This window comes from Berghia stephanieae, chromosome 14, assembly GCF_034508935.2.
Source record: "Berghia stephanieae isolate SIO BIC M18660-M18661 chromosome 14, UCSD_Bste_1.3, whole genome shotgun sequence".
NCBI lineage: Eukaryota > Metazoa > Mollusca > Gastropoda > Nudibranchia > Aeolidiidae > Berghia > Berghia stephanieae.
The window spans coordinates 14395933-14415932 of record NC_088373.1 but is presented as its reverse complement, the minus strand read 5'-3'; the positions used below and the strand labels follow the sequence as shown (position 1 = coordinate 14415932).

The following is a 20000-nucleotide window of genomic DNA, read 5'->3' as shown; positions in this document are numbered from 1 at the left end:
GGACAGCAGAGTCGGAAGAGCTGTACCGAGAGTACCGGCAGACCCAGTCCCAGGACGTAGCCGATAGACTACTTCAGTCTCTGGCAGAGGGAAGGAAGCAACGGTGGCAGGAGACTGTGGAAAGTCTCGACTTTACACACTCCAGCCGCCACGCTTGGCGTTTGATAAAGAAATTGGACCCAGATCGGATTACGCGAAGGCTGCATCGGAGTGTGAGGCAGACACAATTGCCAAGAACATTAAGAGCCGTAGCAAACGGGTCCCTAATCAGGCTTTTGAGCGCGGTGTCCGCAAGGCGTACCGTACGTTTTTGGACTCGTTACCTGCGGACGAGTCGGACTGGACGGCCCCGTTCAGTCCCCAAGAAGTGGGTGCAGGCATTAGCGATGTGAAGAACGGCAAAGCAGCAGGGATAGATGGTGTATATCCCGATATGGTGACGCATCTGGGCCCCAGGGCACGGGCCTGGCTGGCAGAGGCAATGTAGGACGTCCTTGCAAAAGGGAAGCTTCCACAAGTCTAGACGCTGCCCTGCCACCCGAGCACGCAGGCTTCAGGGCAGGGAGGTGCACCACGGAGCAGGTCATTGCCCTTACAGAGCATAATGAGTACGGGTTCGAGAGAAAACATCAAACAGGTGCTGTCTTTATAGACCTATCAGCGGCGTACGATACGGTCTGGTGCGAAGGGTTGATGCTCAAACTTGCAAAAATCATGAGGTGCAAAAAGACCTTGAAGCTGTTCTCTTCGATCTTAGGGGAAAGGCAATTCCACGGCGCGCTTGGAGACGCCACGAGCAAAGTAAGGAAACTGAAGAATGGGGTCTCTCAGGGGTCGGTACTTGGGCCAATGTTGTTTAACGTTTACATTGGCGATATGCCGAACACTTCCTCCCTGAGGCTAGGATACGCAGACGACTGGGCACTCGTTACTCAGAGTAAAGTGTGGACCCGTCTCGAGAGCGTACTCAGCGAGGACGTCACCAGACTCAAATCCTACTTCGACAAGTGGTACCTGAAGATGAACACTTCAAAAACCGTGGCCACTGCATTTCACCTATGCAGTGCTTGGCACACCCGCAAACTGAATGTCCTAGTCGGGGACCAGCCACTCCCATATGAGCCGCATCCAAAATATTTAGGGGTGACGTTGGATCGCAGCCTTACCTATCGGGTGCATCTCGAAGGGGTTGCCCGGAAGATAGAGAAGCGGAATAGTCTTCTGAGGAAGCTGGCGGGATCGACTTGGGGCGCTAGCCAAGCGCTCCTGAGAACGTCCGCCTTGGCACTATGCTATTCCAACGCGGAGTATTGCGCTCCAGTGAGGGGTAGAAGCAGAAACGTTGAGAAGGTGGATGTAAAACTTCGCAAGTCGATGCATATAGTGTCAGGAACGCTAGCAACAACTTCTAGAGAATGGGGCCCGATAATGGCAGCGATCCAGCCCCCCGATGTCCGGAGGGAGACGATTACGGGAAGCTGGCTGAGTAAGATCAAGAGAGAGAGGAATGGGGATACCCCTCTCATGCGCATAATGGACAGTGCCCCCGTTTCGAGCCGAAATAAGTCCCGGCAACCCTTGTACGCAGAATCCCTGACTACGGACAGAGCTGCACATACGAGATGGAAGTCGGTTTGGACGAATTCAATCCCTCGTGAGGGCGGGGACCTACACTCCACTAAGCTTGGTGAGAAGTTGCCAGGCTTTGATACCAGTAAGAGGAGACATTGGGTGGCTGCAAATCGGCTTCGGTCGAGGAGCTGCCTAACGGCAAGTGCGTTACATCGGTGGGGTCTTACTAGCTGTCCAATATGTCCACGCTGTGGGCAAGAACGCGAGACGGCGGAGCATCTAGTCGAAAGGTGTGTTGTGACGATGCTACCCGGCGGGTTCGCGACGGTGCACGAATGCGGACCGGACTTTGCTGATTGGGTCGATCGTCATAACATAGTAGTGTGAACCATAAGAGGCTGCTGCCGTCAGAGGGATAGATAATTCAACACTTCTGCCTGGAAGTAGAACCTTTCAAACCCAATATTGTCATAAGTTACGTAACATCTCAATATTTCTATTTGTAACTGCCATAATCATTATTCACCTCATTTAATTAAATTTCTTGTTAATTGTTATTCATTTTAAAGTAACTGGTAATTTCTGGGGCCTTATCTTCACATCTTTATTTTATGCATAGTCGAGTAGCTCTATACTCGTTTGAGACCATGACAGTGCTGACGAAGGGTTTGACCCGAAACGTCCATTCCTGCATTATTCTCATCCGAAGCCGCTCCATTTTCACTCTTCCGTTAGTATTCCATGCATTTCACGTCGCTTATTGGCCGTCCATTTTAAAATCCGGATAACACTTCCTATTGGGACAATAATGTAAAGGAAATGACAACTTACACAAATAACGTCACCATAAAACTGCGCTACATAAATGCGACCCAACGTCTCAAAACGGTAGTATGTCGGGATGAATCGGGCCTCTAGAAGTAAAATTATTAATTTTTATTAATATTATTATTGTTATTATTATTATTATTATTATTATATATTATTATTATTATTATTATTATTATTATTATTATTATTATTATTATTATTATTATTATTATTATTATTATTATTATTATTATTATTATTATTATTATTATTATTATTTATTATTATTATTATTATTATTATTATATTATATTCTTCTTCTTCTTCTTCTTCTCCTTCTTCTTCTTCTTATTCTTATTCTTCTTCTCCTTCTTCTTCTTCTTCTTCTTCTTCTTCTTATTATTATTATTATTATTATTATTATTATTATTATTATTATTATTATTATCATTATATTCTTCTTCTTCTTCTTCTTCTCCTTCTTCTTCTTCTTCTTCTTCTTCTTCTTCTTCTTCTTCTTCTTCTTCTTCTTCTTATTATTATTATTATTATTATTATTATTATTATTATTATTATTATTATTATTATTATTATTATTATTATTACTATTATTATTATTAACAATTAATTAATTAATTATTACTTTTTAAAAATTATTATTATTTACTTATTAATTCCACCAGACCTAGTTTTTCAAAACCGAAGTATTTACAACTGCTACAGAAACAACAGCGGGTTCCTGCATTCCTGGGCTGTGTCCTTCCCTTTCCAGAGAGGCGATGAACTTACAAAAAACGTAGACGATCCCGACAAAATGCTGGGCATCTTGGATCCGAAAAAGGCGCGGTTCTACCCTCAAAGTCCTGCTGTCGGAGGTCACAGATGCCGTCCAGTCATTGAGACATGCAAGAAAGAGTTTGCTTACTTAGACCCCGATAAACTTTGTGGAAAGTTTATTTCATTTTACAGGGAACCTAAAAGCAGAGCTTGTAAGTATTTTACAGTAAACTTTCCACATAAATTATATCACCCACCACCTCAATGCGGAATTAGGTCTGTGAGGTTTGAGGGTTAAAATTGAGTATACGGAGAAATAAATTTTCTTAAAGTGAATAAGTATGGGTTTTTGGCATAGTAAAGTAGACCTTCAAAACCATAAGGCTCATGGGATCAGAGTTTATCCCGGTTTCTGTAGCTTGAAACGGACAATTAGAGTTGCATGTTACCCTTTTGAATTGGGCGCTAGTCTATCGCAAAGTACTTTCCACCAGATCAATCGTACCCAGCTACCCAATCACCGCTGGGTGGACAGAGGGTTCAGAAATAAAATCTTTACTTCAGCCTTGAGATGACAAAAAACTAAAATTTCACATTTTGTGCCATTTTGAACACGGATCAAACATGGAACAGGTTATAGAGACTGCCCACTTTGTAGTGCAAAAATCCATAAATAATAATATTTAAAGAAACCCGGAATGAAGCTCATAAAATTACACGTAAAATGATGCTGTGAATGTACTGGACCGTAGAGAAAAGGTACTAATATTTGTTTTTGATTTCGGACAGGGCACTGCCGACAGAAACACCATATGTGACCCGTCATCTCACAGCTGTGTTATGTCAGAATGAACTAGGTAGTAGTAGTAGTCCGTCCGAGCCATCCGGCCAATGGACCAGGAGTTTATCCCGGTTTCTATAGCGTGAAACGGACAATAGCAATTGCTTGCTATCATTTAAAAATCATCGATCGTCGTCCCAGTTCTAAAAAAGCGTTGCCCATCCGTATTGAACGACTTCTCCCCAGTGGCGCTTACATCGCTTGTCATGAAATGTTTATTAAAAAATCTGAAATATTATGAGCTCCTACAAACATGTTACGACCTGAAATTGCTAGATCTGTATCAATTTGCATACCAGCAACATCTAAGTGTAAAATACACACTTTTAACGTCACAAATTAGGTCGCAAAACACCTTGACCAAACGCCGTCTGACTACATCAGAATTCTGTATGTCGACTTTTTGTCAGATTTTAATGCGATGGACACAGATATTTTGCTTCAAAAGTTGTGCAAAATGGATATTCTAAGCTACCTTATTAAATGGTACAAAGTTTCTGACCCATAGACCACAGTGTGTAAAATTGGGTGAAAAAATATATCTAAGAAAAGAACGTTGTCGAACGGATGTCCCCAAGGCTGCTTGAGTTCCCCAATCCTTTACATCCTCCAACGACTGATGAGCATCCTTTGAAATTTGTTTTATAGTGAAATATGCGAATGATACTGCTATACTTGGTTTATTAAAAGATAGAATTACCGACAATAATCATTTTGAAGCGGTACATCGTGGCTAGAATGATGAATGATAACTTATGTTATTTCTTTGAGAGAAAGAGAGAGAGAGAGAGAGAGAGAGAGAGAGAGAGAGAGAGAGAGAGAGAGAGAGAGAGAGAGATAGAGAGAGAGATAGAGAGAGGTGGAAGTATATTACAGATGACTTTTGCGTTTGCATGTTTTCAGATACAATGAAAACGTCAAGAACTTCTCGCAGGGACTGGTGGGACTCGTTTTTAGTATGTCAACTAGATAATAACACACTAAAGTCTCATGCTTCAACCACCCAGGAATACACACGATACAATTTCTACTACATTTTGTTTTATGTTTTCAACGTTCCTTTTGTTGACGAAGCCCCCCCCCCCCCCCCCCCCCCCCCCCCCCGCAACGTCCATTGACTGTACTGTTCCCACCCCAAGCCATTTGTTAGCTACTGTAAATGGTCAACAATATGTTTTGATTATTGAACGCTAATTGTATTCTCGTTGTTATTTTCCTTTGGTAAGTTATGCTATATAGGGAAAAATATAAGTGCTAAAACACACTGTTGTAATAAATGGTGAGAGTGGTTCTATAGCAAGCGTCATTTGTATGGGTCTTAGCCACCTTTATGCCAATTTTCATACTTCCAATCTCAAAGTGCACGCTTATAGCCCAATTTCCCCTAATACAATGAATATGGAGAAAATATATGTATTTACGCAGTTAATTCCCTTGTTTAATATAGTTGTAATAGGGAAACTTTAAGGCCTTAAACCGAAACGTTATGATTGATTGCCAGAGTGGTTCTATAGCAGATGGGTTTTGAACGGGTCTTGGTAACCTGTATGCAATTTTTCATGCTTTCAACCCGAATTTGCACGTTTTAGCCTAATTCCCCCTACTATTATACGGTTTAAGAATTATATATATATATTTCTTTCAATTCTTTCACCAGCTATTGACAACAGGAATTCTGTGTATGGCAATCGTTATTGTTTTGCTTGCAATTTAAACAGAACAGACGGATTACATGGGCTTATGGTGGGTCCGCCTGGAAGAGGGGATGGACCAACGATGTCTGTGTTAATGAACTATCGGAAGGATGGAAATGGCTTGAAAGTAAGAATGTTGGATTCTTCACGGTTTTAGATTTATTAAATGAGTTAGGTATTTGTTCAAATCGCGCCAAATAACTCTTGAAGAAGAAGAAGAAGAAGAAGAAGAAGAAGAAGAAGAAGAAGAAGAAGAAGAAGAAGATGAAGGAGGAGGAGGAGGAGGAGGAGGAGGAGGAGGAGAGAATAGATATTATTACCAACAAATCGCCATAAATAAATCTTAAAAGTTGTATGTTGCTGGCATGCGTGGTGTAGATTGTGTGGGCAAGACTTTGAACTTAAAATGACCTAAATTGTGTTCCATTGTCTCCGGTGGAAGTTATTCACATCAATAGTATGTTCTTGGGTTCCCCGAAAGTTCAATTAGTAAAGCATTCACTTCACATGCTAAGGGCCCTGATCGATTTTTTCTGGCCACCCATCCCCGTCCACCCATCAGTGATTGAGTAGCTGGGTCTCTTAGATCGGGTGGAAAGTACTTTGCAATAGACTAGCGTCCAATACAGTGGGTAGCAAGCAATTATTTGTGGCCAGTAAATGTTATAAAATTTCAAAGTTTCAACATTTATTTAATCTTAGGCTTTCGCCAATAAATCATACAATTTGCAATTAATAATAATAATAATAATAATAATAATAATAATAATAATAATAATAAATAATAATAATAATAATAATAATAATAATAATAATAATAATAATAATAATATTTTAAAAAATAAAATAATAATAATAATAATAAATAATAAAAATAATAATAATAATAATAATAATAATAATAAATAATAATAAAAAAAATAATGTAATAATAATAATAATAATAATATTAATAATAATAATAATAATATAATAATAATAATAATAATATAATAATGATAATAATAATAATAATAATAATAATAATAATAATAATAATAATAATAATAATAATAATAATAATAATAATAATAATATAATAATAATAATAATAATAATAATAATAATAATAATAATAATAATAATAATAATAATAATAATAATAATAATAATAATATAATAATAATAATAATAATAATAATAATAATAATTATAATAATAATAATAATAATAATATAATAATAATGTAATAATATAATAATTATAATAAATCTGAACTTATAACGTTATAACTCGACACAGTACTCTAGCGCTTAAATACAAATTACTTGCTGAACACAATCATTTACACACACAAGCACACACACACACACACACACACGTGCGCACACACATACACACAATACAACACACAACACAAACCAAACCTATCTTGCTTCTCATACCATCTACTATAATCGAAACAGATATGTTTTAAGCGAACGTTTAAAAATAGACAAAGATTCTTTTTCACGAATGCTCTGCGGTAAGGCGTTCCAAATAGAGGGTCCGAAATGAGAAAAGGATCTCATTCCAGCATTTTTCCGAATTCGAGGGACAACTAGTTTTGTGGAATCACTTGCCGAACGTAAGGGGCGGGGTTTTGAATATCTTTCAATTAGTTCCGAAAGGTGGGAAGGGGCAGTACCTTCAAGACAACGATACACTAAAACACAAGCTTTGAATTTAATCCTTTTCCCAACAGGCAGCCAATACAGGTCATGAAGTAGAGGTCCGGTAGAGTCGCACCTACGCTTCATGAATACTAGTCTGGCAGCGCTGTTTTCGACAATCTGAAGACGTTTCAGATTGTATTGCGAAACGCCAAACAACAGAGCATTACAATAATCCAATTTCGATAGTACGAGGGACACAACCAGGAGTTTGGTCACATCCTCAGTTATGAACCGTCAAATGGAAGCAATCTTTTTTAGTTGGAAAAAGAGAGATCTAACGAAATTATTAACCTGATGCTCCATCGACAGTCCAGAGTCTAAGAATGTGCCAAAGTTTTTCACTTTGTCAACAATTTGAATGGAGGCATCCCCCAACTTCAAATCTGTTTCACTTTTCCATTTTCTGTTCCCCACATACAGCACCTCCGTCTTATCATCATTCAGTTTCAGTCTGTTCTCATTCATCCATTTCTTAACACTTTGGATACAATTTTTACTATTTGCTGATACTTCTTGTAAATTTCTCGTATTGGAAACACAGTACAATTGCGTATCATCAGCGTGTTGATGGTAAGACAGACCGAAACTTCTGATGATTTTAGACAGAGGGCCAACGTACAGAACAAAAAGAACGGGTCCAAGTACTGAACCCTGTCGAGCCCCACAATCAAGAAAGATTTCCTCAGATCTATATTCATCCACCGTAATAATCTGTTTACGATTAAACAAATATGACCTAAACCAATCAAGCGCTGCATCAGACACGCCATAAGTAATTTCAAGACGTTTGAGAAGAAAATTGTGATCAATAGTATCAAAAGCAGACGATAGGTCAAGCAAATTCAGCAAAGAACATGAACCATTGTCTATAACAGAGAGGAGATCATTAACAACCCTAACAAGTGCGGTTTCCGACGAATGATGTTGCCTATAAGCAGACTGAAATTTTTCATCAAGACAATTATCTTTAAGATGAGACAGTAATTGTTTCAAAACAAGCTTTTCTAAGATCTTAGAGAGAAAAGGAAGATTAGAGACAGGGCGATAGTTTTTTAAGTTCTCTTTATCGAGATCAGGTTTTTTCAAAAGGGGTTTGACATGAGCAACTTTGTAAATGTCTGGTACAGCACCTGACTGCAACGAATTATTAACAATACATGTAAATGGTGTTAAAATTACATCAATGCATCTTTTTAGAATGGCAGTATTTACGGGGTCTAAATCACAACTTTTAGTTGGAGACGACATAATGCAGTCACATAAGTCGATTGAGTAATCTTTGAAAAATGTGTTAATGAATCACCATGAAACTTGTCAAATGTTGTTTGGATCGATTCAGACGAGAGTTCTTTCCTGATGGTATCCGTTTTTTCTTTAAAATATTGACCAAAGCGAGTTGGTAGATCTGCACGATCGATTAAAGATGGGAAAGCTGATTGCGTCTGTTGTCCCAGCAGTTCCTTGGTCAAGGCAAAGAATTGTCTCGAACGTCCCACGTTTTTGAGGCTTTCTTTATAGAATTTCTTTTTGTCCCTGAAATTGACGGCTTTCGCATAATTTCTAGCCACGATGTACCGCTTCTTATCGACAGCATCTCTTGACTTGTGCCATTTTCTTTCTGCCCGCCTCCTGGCTAATCCATTCACTTTTATTTCGGTATTATACCAGGGTGCTTGACGTCTCACTTTTACTGCTCTAGTTTTTAAGGGAGCATGCTTGTCCACTGTACCAACAATTGACTCGTGGAGACCATTCGCATCATGTTTATTTTTAACGTTATGGTCAAGGTCTTGTTTAAAAATGTTCATGTTTATATTCTTCAAATTACGAGATGTTATCATCTTTTTTACTTCGTGCTTCATTGGAAATAAAACGCAAAACACAATTAAATGATGGTCAGAGATTAATTTATCAATATTTGAGACAGGTGAAGAGAGAGAATGTTCAATGTCTGTAATGACATGATCTATTGTGTGGCCATGGTTGTTTGCAAGTTGAATATAGTTGTTAGTGTCAATAAGCTCCTGAAATACTTTCGATTCATTTTTGTTTCCGAAATAATCAATGTTAAAATCACCCATAAAAATATTATGCTTTTTGTTTATGGATTCCATAGACATAAATTCTCCGAACTCTGATAAAAAATCAATTGTTGATATTTTGTTTTGTTGGCTTGGTGGTGGGCGGTAGACACAGTGAAACGACTTTTTAAAATTATTTTCATGAATGGCAAATCCAGCGTATTCAAAACTTCTAAAATTATCATGGTGAAATGATATCTTGTCAAAGAGTGACAAGTTGTAAATAATTGCAATTCCACCTCCTTTCCTCCCAATGCATGGAAATGATTTAATACAAAAGCCTTCGGGTGTAATTGCTTTCATAACTGGATCATCATATGAATGATTAAGCCATGTTTCCAAGATGACAAAAATAGTAATTTTATGATCTTCAATAATGTCGATTTTATCTTGAGTTTTATTACGGCACGATCTAACATTTAGTAATCCGATTCTTATACTCGTATGATCACTACGTGCAGGTTGTTGTTGTTGTTGTTGTTGTTTTTGTTGTTGTTGTTGTTGTTGTTGTTTTTGTTGTTGTTGTTGTTGCTCAAGACGGTGCTGTTGCTGCGAGTTGTTGTCATAGTGGTCGTTAATTTCATACTGACTGTCACGGACATTGTTGACATTTGACAAGGAACGGCGAGGATTATTCATTGAAGTGATTAGATTGGATGGGGGACGAGTGTTGATAAATTGAAGCAAGGATCGAGGTCGTAGGGGGACCGGGCGTGGGGTTGGCCGATGACCAATGACGGTGGTTATAGGGCGTTGTTTTCGTCTACCCCCTCTGAGTCTGTTCATAAAATGAGTATTATAAATAGATCGATGTACACGTTAGTTGTTAAAAGTTGTAAATATAGCACAGTGAATAAAGTTTCCAATATGGCTGTAAACAAATAGCAGTTTAAAACTATGTTCGACTTTGGAAAATCCATACTTAAATTTTAAAATTTTAGAAAAATCCTGTTAGAAATCGTTAAAATGTATATCAATAAAACCACAAGACTATCACAAATCAGATGGTATTAAAATCCAGGCGAAATGTCAGATAAAAATCACTCACAACACGTAAATGAAAGAGCCAACAAAAACAAGACTCGCCGGTCAGGCGTGTTACAATAATAATAATAATAATAATAATAATAATAATAATAATAATAATAATAATAATAATAATAATATTTTTTATTATGGCACTTTAAAAAACCATAGCTGATGAATGTCCTAACAATAACATAGACTAAACTTACTTACCCTCTCCCGACGGATTATCACCTTGTCGTGGTGGGAGGGCTTGCGTATCTCGAAAACTCGGACCTCTAATAAGAGAAAAAAGGGGAGAGATCAGACGAAGAGTAATCCACCGGTCCTCCAGGAATGGGGGTTGAGCGTATGGTTAACAACCCACCTCATAAAAAGCAAACTGTTACAGAAACAGAAACCAGACGTAAATCCACAACCGGCGGCAGCAGAGAAGCGGACCAGAGTACTGGCTTCATGACGGTAGGAGGTCAAAGCCGAAAGGACGCCCCCGACCAGATTGCAGATCTGTTGTCACCAAAACGCAAGCTCAATGTCTCGTGCTGGAATGTTAGGACCCTATATCAAACAGGAAAACTGGCATAAGCCCAGCGCGAAATGTTGAACTACAAGATCGATTTGCTAGGCATATCAGAGGCAAGATGGACAGGAGCTAGGAAGTGCCGACTCTAAATGGCGACCTGATCATTTGGTCAGGACGAAAGGATGACCAACACAGAGAAGGTGTTCCCCTCTTGATAGCCAGGCAAAACTATTGGAATGGAAACCGATAAGCGAAAGAATTTTATACACAAGACACAACTCAAAATACACCAAACTATCAATCCTCACATGTTACGCACCTACAGAGGATTCAGATGAAGAAAACAAAGAAGAATTTTACGATATTTTAAGAACGGCCGTTGAAAACATTCCAAGACATGATATGCTCATGATCATCGGAGACCTTAATGCTAGAGTTGGCAATACAGTTGAAGAACAAACAAATCAGTCCGTTGGAAAGGAAGGCATAGGGGTGATGAACAACAATGGAAGCAGACTGGCAGAATTTTGTGAAGAACACAACCTCATTATTGGTGGAACTTTCTTCCCACACAAAAACATACACAAATTGATATGGAAATCACCAGATGGGAAAACAGAAAGTCAGATAGACCATATAATTATCAACAGAAAATGGAAGAGCAGCTTAAACGACGTCAGAGTCAGACGATTGGCAGACATTGGAAGTGACCACCATCTTGTCACAGCCAAAATCTCTACTAAATTGATGAAAACAAAAATAGCAAAACAGAAGGAGAAACGTTTCAACACAGATAAATTGAAAATCCCAGATATCCAAAACAATTTCAATATCTCAGTAAGAAACAAATTCAGTGCAATACAAGATATTACAAACATGACAATCCAAGATTTCAACCACGTCATGCAGGAAAGTGCCACTGAAGACTTAGGACACAATAAATCCAATACAGAGAATTGGATATCAGCAAGGTCATGGGAGCTCATTAACCAAAGAAAATCAATCAAACTAAATCTCCTGAACGCTAAATCCCCCCGACTGAAAGAAAGGCTATCCAGTGAATACTCATTGAAGGATAAAGAAGTGAAAAAATCCACAAGGAAAGACAAAAGAGATTTTGCAGAAAATTTAGCAACTGAAGCAGAAAATACAGCTGTAAGACAAGACACACAAACACTATACAAAATCACAAAAAAGCTCTCGGGAAACAGAAATTATGGTCAAGAGAAACCATTAAAATCCCAAGATGGTAGTGTCATCACAGACGAAAAGGAGAAAATTGAAAGATGGAGAGAATATTTCGCAAACCTTCTGAACAGACCAGACCCATCTTCTTACACAGATATCCCAGAAGCAGAAATGGACGTAGAGGTTAATCTTGGTCCAATCACAGAGCATGAAGTGCACGAAGCAATACAACAACAACAAAATGGCAAGGCCCCAGGTATTGACAAAATCAGTTCGGAAATGCTTAAAGCGAACTCGCAAGAAATGTCCGAAATTCTCAGTAAATTGTTCACCAACATTTGGGAAAAGGAAGAAATACCAGAGGATTGGCAGAAAGGTATCATCCATAAAATAGCCAAGAAAGGAGACCTGGGAAATTGTGCTAACTGGCGTGGAATCACACTCCTGTCCGTAACGAGCAAAATTTTTAATAGAATCCTTCTGAAAAGAATCTCACCTCACATTGAAAACATTCTTAGAAAAGAGCAGGCAGGGTTCAGAAAAGAGAAGTCATGTAGTGACCACATATTTACCCTGAGACAAATCCTGGAGCAAAGCATTGAATGGAACAGCCCCCTCTACACCATTTTTGTTGATTTTGAAAAAGCCTTTGACAGCTTACACAGAGAGTCCCTGTGGAAAATACTCCGCCATTATGGTATACCGATGAAGATAGTCAACTTAATCAAAGCAATGTACAGCAACTACCAATGCCAAGTGATCTGTGGTAACAATTTAACAGACAGATTTAATGTAACAATTGGTGTAAAACAAGTCTGCATACTCTCCCCGCTTCTGTTTTGCCTGGCTCTAGACTGGCTCATGAAAAATGCAATTGATGGTAAGAAGAGAGGCATTCGCTGGACACTGGCATCCTTTCTGGAAGATATGGACTACGCAGATGATATCGCGTTAGTTTCCAGTACACACAGAGACGCCTCAGAGAAACTAAACGTACTACACAAGAACGCCTCGAAAATTGGACTGAAAATAAATTTCCATAAGACTGTGTACATTAGGGTGAATCCAAAACATGACAGTGAAATTAGGATAGATGAACATATAACTGAAGAGGTAAAGAGTTCGCCTACCTCGGATCCAAAATAACAGACGACGGAAATGCAGAACACGATAACAAGCACAGAATTCAAAAGGAAAACCAGACTTTCGGTATGCTGAAAAACTTTTGGAAATAATGAGAAAGACAAAACTGAAAATATACAAGAGCAATGTTTTAAGTGTACTGCTTTATGGAAGTGAAAGCTGGAAAATGACATCCTCCTTAATACAGAAACTAGAAGCCTTTCAGAACAAGTGCTTTAAAAGAATTTTTAATTTATTTTGGCCTACAAAAATAAGAACAGTGGATCTATTAAAGAAAGCTGACTGCACTAGCATTGATAGCCAAATAAAAAGAAGAAGATGGCGTTGGCTGGGTCATGTGACCAGAATGGGAAAAGGGTCACTTCCCAAGACAGCCTTGTACTGGACAGCAGATGGGAAGAGAAAGCGGGGAAGACCCAAACCCAAAGAAACCTGGCGAAGGACCATGGAGAAAGAATTAAAGGAAGCAGGCCTGTCCTGGAATACAGCCACCGCAAAAGCAGCCGATCGCAAAAAAAATGGAGATGTCTGGTGGATGCCCTATGTGCCTCAAGGCCCGAAGAGGATTAAGTAAGTAAGTAAGTAAACGTACTTACCAGAGGGCCTTTCTGCCAGCTACTTTACCCTCTAACATCCATCGAAACACACTCGCATCGAATCTTTCGTCAAAGTATTTAAAGGATTCCTTTAACCCAGCTGAAACTCAACAACATCTTGTCCAATAGGTGTTGATGAGTAGGGGAACAACACTGCCTGAGAGAAGTAGTACACAAAACAACAAGACTACTGTCCTGTACTGCACCACTATCACAGCAGCAAAAACAATTGAGACTTGACATCAACAGCTGATCATATAAGGATGTGAAGAACAAAATGAAGAAACAAAGAAATGAAATCATGCATAAAATTAAATATCAATCAGTAGATAATCACAAAAAGAAAATAGATGAGATTGTGACTGAAATAAAAAGTAAGAGTGACAGAATGAAAATATTCAAAGCAGTGAATACAATCAAACGCCAGAAAATATAATTATAGATTTATAATAAGACCTTATGCAATGATAAATAACTTATAAACACAATAGGCGCGTACTACACTGAGAAATACAAGGTACGTATATATCAGCCCCTACTTGTTCCAATACTTTTACGTCTACTGTTATAGTGGCTGTAGGTTTTTCTTCTAATCGTGTGAACACCATGGTTTCTGTTTTCTGTATATTGATTATTGTCCATAATTATCACTGATTCTGTTGGTCTCGTCCACTAGTTTCTGCAGTTCTTCTTTGCTTGTTGCTTGTGGTACTGATCCTCTGCACGTCTCAGGTTATTGATGTTTCTTCTATTCACAACTATTCCGGGCATTATTTCTATTTCTCTGAATACGAATTCTGTGTATAAGTTGTAAAGGTATGGTGATAGGAAACAGCTTTGTCGGATTTTCCATCCCGACATAACATCATTGTAACGCTCTCCTTATCAGCCTTTTTCATGATTTTCCACAAAAGTTCACACCCAACTGAAACAAAAAAATATTTTTTATCACTCAGACTTATTACCAGTAACATTCTTACGATAAATAATTTCTTTGGCAAAACATGCTCTACAACACACTTTTCATTGTCTTTAAATTTTATGATGTACAAAAGAAATTTAGATAAGAAAAATGTTGGTTGTATCGTAACGAATGTGACGATTTTTCTATGGTTGGGAAGGAGAGGGTTAATATATCGCATATGTCACATATTTTATCGTTATGTTTTCGTATTGCCCCACTTTGGCGCTTTTAATCTTCCCATTCACCTACATTTCCTATGTTCCAGATTATTTTAAGCGTCAATTTTCCGCACCAACTCAAAGACTGGACATGCGAGGTTCCGACCATGGAGATACCATCCAATTCCAACGACCGCTTTGCTGAAGACAAAACTCAATGCAAGGCCCTGACATGTGGCTTGGCCATCAATATCAAGGGTACATGTATGGATGAAGGATCCTTTTATGTAATCCTCAGACATCCGCCAAGAAAACCTTTGGCAATGACACTGATCCTTGAGCTTGCCCATTTTGTGTCGTGTTACGTTGAAACTGGAAATTGGAGGTACAGTGAAAATACTGGATCTCTCATTGTTATCAGTGTTGAGTCTTGGCAGTATTTAGATGTAAAGCAGATGTCTAGGTACATAAACATCGAAGGAGCGGAAGAGCATTTTATGATAAAGGTAAGGAATTTGTACTCCGCGGTTGGGGCGAACTTGAAGTTGACATTGGAGGCATATTTTTTGGCAGAAGAAGATGCGGTGAGATATTGGTTCGAGAAAAAGGGATATGCGGTGGCGAAGAAGGGTTCCAAGTGGCTCTATTATGCTTTTACTGATAATGGTGTTGATGATGATTATAAAAAGGATGTTGAGGATGATGATGATGATGATGATGATGATGATGACGATGATGATGATGATGATGGTGATGATGATGATGATGATGATGATGGTGGTGGTGGTGGTGATAATGATGATGACGATGAAAATGAAGAAGTAGCAGTCCAAGGCATCTCCAAAAATAAACAAACTACGTATCCGAAGCATGTTTTAACCGGCTTGTTAGGCGCAAAAACGAAAAGTGGATATTTTAGAACCAGAAATAAAGCATTATTGCCTATTGAGTCGAGTGAGGCAATGAGCAATGGTGTTAATTATGAATCACTAGCTCGATGCTTGCATATCCGACACCATGAAACAAGGCAAGAAGTAAAGAATGCTCTAAGCATCGCAGTGATTCCCAAGCCTACCACACTACTGGGGCTGGCAGTATTTTTACGTCTATTGAATTCCAGTGGAAAATATTGATGAGATAAGATAAGATAATATATACTTTATTGATCCTTGTGTGGAAATTATAATTTTGTATCACAAGACAATTCGGTAGTATATAAAAGAAATATCAAATGTTAATAAATTAAATAAAAATTGGCAAAAATATTAAAAGTCTTCAAAAAGTACATTGGAACAACAAGCGGATATATTATGGTGACTATGTGTCGATTATACTTATAATAAAATTTTGTCCAATATAAATAAATAATCAAATGATTATGAAGCTACTTTATAAACTGGTAAAGGTTAAATGATATTATACTAAAAAGTAGAGACAGATAAAAAATCGTGTTATTGCGATAGCGTAAATGTTCCATCTGAGGAATAAATAAATTATCAAAGGCGAATAGGTAACGCACCTTCTCAAAACGGTATTAAGTCAGGATGAATCCGGGTCACTAAAAGCAGACCTGCTTTCTACAAAATAATTTTCGTAAAATTACGAATTTTTGGTTCCGATTTCAGAACTTGATGAGCATCTCAAAGTCATTAAAACTTATTGAAAATGAACGTTGATGCCAGACTACATAATTCTAAGGATTTTTAAGTGTTATTTATTCTTTGTAAAAGTTAACTGTTGACCTATAAAGTTTACCAGAGCGACTATAATTTTTATCACCTAAAAACTACGGATTTAAAATTTTTTAAAGTAGGCAGGTCTGCTAAAAGTGAATGCAAAATTGAAATGACAAGAAATACACACTTTCAGCTTTTTGCAGTGCGGGAAAGGGCTATTATTATTCAGATCACATATTATTATCACGTGAACAGACTGACCAGGAATTTCCACTAACTTGTCGCTCAGAGCCATGAATCTCAATGCGCAGAAGTTTATCCCGGTTTCTATTACATGAGACGACAATAGCAACCGACGTCTCTCTCTCTCTCTCTCTCTCTCTCTCTCTCTCTCTCTCTCTCTCTCTCTCACACACACACACACACACACACACACACTATATATATATATATATATATATATATATATATATATATATATATACAGGTCTGACACCCGAACCAACTTATAGGCCTACTTTAACGTTGTTGTATGGACGATATTTGTTTCATTTTTTGAGATTTCCAATACAACAATGAGCCCATAAGAAATTGGGTTATCAGACAATCAAATAAATGCACGTCGCTTGCTACCCTTAGAGTATGACGCGGCTTGTCCATCTCAAAGTCTTTTCCCGCCAGATCTAACAGACCGCAGCCATCGTAAATCTAATATAACCTGACACTATAACTGTAGCCATCGTAAAGTTATAGCCTGACGCTGACCAAAAAATGACGTCAAAATGCCAGTCTTTTGCAACAAAAGACAACAAATCGTGAGTTGTATTCAATAGTTCAACCAATGAAATAACTGGTTTCCTTGAGCTCTACTAACGACAACTCACTAGACGCTAAACAAACCTAAAAATGATGTCAAACTGCCAGTCCTAGAGGGTTCTAGCGTGGCCTTCGTAAAGTTATGGCCTGACACTGACCAAAAAATGACGTCAAAATGCCAGTCTTTTGCCACAAAAGACAACAAATCGTGAGTTGTATTCAATAGTTCATCCAATGATATAGCTTGTTTCCATGAGCTCTACTAACGACAACTCACTAGACGGTGCAAAAACCAAAAAATGACGTCAAAATGCCAGTCCTTTTGGATTTCACTGTCAGGCTACAACATGACGATGGCTACGGTTCCAGTGTCAGGCTATATGTTAACGATGGCTACGCTAGAACCCACTAGGACTTATAGTTTGACGTCATTTATTAGATTTTTGCACTGTCTACTGAGTTGTCGTTAGTAGAGCTCAAGGAAACAAGTGATTCCATTGGTTGAACTAGTGAATACAACTCAAGATTTGTTTTCTTTTGTGGACAAAGACTTGTCTTTTGACGTCATTTTTTGATCAGTGCCAGCGTAGCCATCGTTAAATTATAGCCTGACACTGACCAAAAATGACGTCAAAATGCCAGTCTTTGACCACAAAATAAAATAAATCGTGAGTTGTATTCAAAAGTTCAACCAATGGGATCGCTTGTTTTCATGAGCACTACTAACGACAACTCACTAGGCGGTGCAAAAAACAAGTAATGACGTCTTTTTTGGGTTTCAGCGTAGCCATCGTTATGTTATAGTCTGAGACCGAAATCCAAATGGAGTGGCAGTTTGACGTCATTATTTGGTTTTTGCACCGCCTAGTGAGTTGTCTATAGTAGAACTCATGGAAACAAGTTATTTCATTGGTTGAACTATTGAATACAACTCACGATTTGTTATCTTTTGTGGAAAAAGACTGGCATTTTGACGTCATTTTTTGGTCAGTGTCGGGCCATAACTTTACGAAGGCCACGGTTTCAGTGTCAGGCTAAAACTTAACGATGGCTACGGTGTCAGGCTATAAATTAACGATGGTTACGAACAGACCGAGTTACCTGCTGTGTGTCCAGGGGGTCAGAAAATAATCTCTCCTGCACCCGGGATTGAGCTCGGACCCTTCCCTTTGCGCGTGAATCGAGTGCTCTACCAACTGAGCTATTGATAACCGCACCAAAAATCATTTAGTTAGTTCAGTAATTATTCGTCTTTTTGTTGTTGTTATTTATGCTTTATCAATTATTTCGATTCATTGTAATTAATTCTCTGTGAAAAAAAATGGGACAGCGTGGCTCAGCGATACGGTCTTTGCAGTTAATTCAACCGCCGCGCTGTATAGCCTTGAGCAAGTCACCTAGCCCTATTTCACTTTGTGGCGCTGCACTGCGTCTGACGCCTGGGTTATTCCAGTCTTCCCTTGGAATAGACCCGAAAAACACATTTCTCCATGGGGAAGAATAAAGAGAATTTTATTTTATTTTATTATATTTCATTGAATAAATTAGCTTTGAAACAGAATACACAAGTTGTTTCTTAATTTAGTTATTCATATATTAACTGAGACGTCTCGTTATGATTGTTGTAATTGAAATGTTCGTGTTCATGAGATGTTAGCAAAGGCATATAATGGAAAGCAGCAGTCATGACGTCAAAATTTCCTCTCTTCCAATTCAAAACTCCTTGGAATAGGATTCAATAGTCTGATGTCACGTCCGCCCAGAAACGAACAGCTTGGTTCTAAACAAAGAAAATAGGTACTTTTTATTCTTCATGCTGGCTAAAACTTTTTCACATGCCATACAATCAGAGCGTATAAAATTCCAAACATGATCTGATTTATAAATATTTTTTCTCCTCTGGATACACTTTTATGCTGTCGGAGAAGTATTTCATAAAGGCGTCTGCCATTGTTCCGATAGTTTATGGTCCATGGCGCCGGACTCTTTTCATTGTTATGTACATAGGGGTGTTACGCTTGTCGGCTTTAGCATTTTGCTTTACTAATCAGTTGATAATTTGACTATTTAACAATCTTTGTCCCCTTTGAAATAGACTTGTCCAATTTCTCTTTTCCTCACAGAAAATTAACACACACACACACACGCTCTCTCTCTCTCTCTCTCTCTCTCTCTCTCTCTCTCTCTCTCTCTCTCTCTCTCTCTCTTTCTTTCTTTCTTTCTCTCCAAGAAATAACATAAGTTATGGTCTCACGGACTTTTTTGAGAAAATAATAATTTAGCAGGAATGTTTCATATTATCATTTTATGGGTTGTTAACACAAATTTACAGTTCGGAAATGTTCCAAATGATCAATATTATGTACATTTTTGAACAAAATTACGGTTGACCCTAGCCATACTGCTCTAAGATTATACAAGTTAGAGCTCTTCTGGTCTTT

General features: G+C 38.1%; 2 protein-coding genes across 2 annotated transcripts in view; one reads left to right on the top strand and one right to left on the bottom strand.

The window, feature by feature from the left end:
• The first annotated feature begins 3091 nt into the window (after nt 1-3091).
• LOC144959973 (uncharacterized) lies at nt 3092-16457 on the top strand. The gene is made up of 3 exons (XM_078892854.1): nt 3092-3371; nt 5658-5821; nt 15175-16457. Exons 1-3 carry the CDS (start codon nt 3197-3199, stop codon nt 16198-16200), a joined length of 1365 nt encoding a protein of 454 aa, XP_078748980.1. The 5' UTR covers nt 3092-3196; the 3' UTR covers nt 16201-16457.
• The window catches only part of LOC144960041 (uncharacterized), an 18883-nt gene continuing 15334 nt past the window's right edge, over nt 16452-20000 (bottom strand). The window contains exon 6 of the mRNA XM_078892988.1: nt 16452-16463. Coding sequence (XP_078749114.1) covers nt 16452-16463 — 12 coding nt within the window. The remainder of the gene's footprint in view (nt 16464-20000) is intronic.

What these genes read in the sequence shown, in the direction of transcription:
- LOC144959973 (XM_078892854.1), top strand. Translation starts at nt 3,197, where the DNA reads ATGCTGGGCATCTTGGATCCGAAAAAGGCGCGGTTCTACCCTCAAAGT. An exon ending in GGAACCTAAAAGCAGAGCTT is followed by an intron (nt 3,372 to 5,657) that starts GTAAGTATTTTA and finishes TTCTTTCACCAG; the next exon opens with CTATTGACAACAGGAATTCT. An exon ending in AGGATGGAAATGGCTTGAAA is followed by an intron (nt 5,822 to 15,174) that starts GTAAGAATGTTG and finishes CCTATGTTCCAG; the next exon opens with ATTATTTTAAGCGTCAATTT.